The sequence below is a fragment of the Gaeumannomyces tritici genome (genome assembly GCF_000145635.1).
Source record: "Gaeumannomyces tritici R3-111a-1 unplaced genomic scaffold supercont2.359, whole genome shotgun sequence".
Lineage (NCBI taxonomy): Eukaryota > Fungi > Ascomycota > Sordariomycetes > Magnaporthales > Magnaporthaceae > Gaeumannomyces > Gaeumannomyces tritici.
The window spans coordinates 1-1,280 of record NW_008804903.1 but is presented as its reverse complement, the minus strand read 5'-3'; the positions used below and the strand labels follow the sequence as shown (position 1 = coordinate 1,280).

Here is a 1,280-nt window from a genome sequence, read left to right as displayed (position 1 = left end):
GGGATGGAGGAAGGCAACGTGAGAAAGAACCTCTAGGAGGCAAGTTTTCGGCTCCGTCCAGCTCGAGCTATTCCTCTTCTACCCGACGCCATTTCTTGCCATTCCAATACAGCATGGCTTGTTGCGTTTCGTCCCAATACTCCCACCGCTCCATGCCATCATTCCATTTACAACCAGCATCGTTCCCTTCTGCTCCTCCTGAATTGGGTGACTTGTTTTTGGGTTTCTTTTTGCGGCGTGCAGGTCCAGCCTTGTGATGATCTTCTGCAATGTGGGGTTTTGATGGTGGACTTCGTGAATTCCTAGGGCGCTTAGAATGGGATCCGTGACCACGGGCGGGGAGGTAGCTCGATAACGGGAAGCTCGAGGCGAAGCTTAACGTGAAGCTCGTTTCGACGCTTGCCTCTGGGTTTTGGAAAGTGTCGAACGGCACGGGTGACTGGCTGTCGTCTTGCTGATAGTCGTCATTATCGACAAGATATTGGGGAAAACGCGGTTCTTTGTGAATGGCTTGGCGCGGAGTGTGGTCGTCAATACCAACAAAGCTCTATTGCGGATACGGACCAAACGCTTCCTCATGGACGTCGAGTGTTAAAGGGAACTCGTCACAATCCACGAATGTATTAGGACTCGAGCCTTCATCCTGCTGTATCACCGTTGTGCCTGCTACTGCTGAGTTTCTCTCACTAGGTTGCCGTGCTCTTTCGTTTGCTGCTCGAATAAAGCTGTCCCGGTACTGCTTCGCCATGTCGCGGGCGTTCCTGAACGCGGTAGCGCCTTGGACGAAGGTTTTACGACTATGCGTTATCGCATAAGACCCTGCTTAAGCCATGTGGTACTCCGGGCGTCCTCCGGATGTGACAGGCTCGGTCATGTGGTGCGTGTATAGCTGAAAAGTCCCGGTCCCGCCGTGGTAGGTCTAGCTGAATGTGTAGGGTTTCCCATCGTAGACAGGCTCGTTATTGCCGTAGTTGTACAGACTGTGTATGCCGCGGGCTCCAATCGCCCCGTTATAGCGCGCTTGTCTTTGCATCACGGCTGCCGACCCATCCGGTCCCTTGATTTCTGTGAAAAAGTTCGGCACTAAAGGTTTGTTTTCCATAGTGGATGGAATGATGTAATCGCCGAGCTCGTTGCGGATGGATGGATCGAGATCTTTAGGAGGCGCGCCGTAGTAAATATCGGGTTTGGCTGGTGCCAGCGAGCTGTCAGATACGAAGGTACTCGATGGTACGATGTGGAAGGATCTAGAAGATTCCAGGTGGAGCATGAACATGGGC

General features: G+C 52.7%; 1 protein-coding gene across 1 annotated transcript; it reads right to left on the bottom strand.

The window, feature by feature from the left end:
• GGTG_14392 (hypothetical protein) lies at positions 1-1,270 on the bottom strand (the record flags this gene model as incomplete). Its single annotated transcript, XM_009232319.1, has 1 exon — positions 1-1,270. One exon carries the CDS (start codon positions 1,268-1,270, stop codon positions 920-922), a length of 351 nt encoding a protein of 116 aa, XP_009230583.1. The 3' UTR covers positions 1-919.
• Between the last annotated feature and the right edge of the window lie 10 nt (positions 1,271-1,280).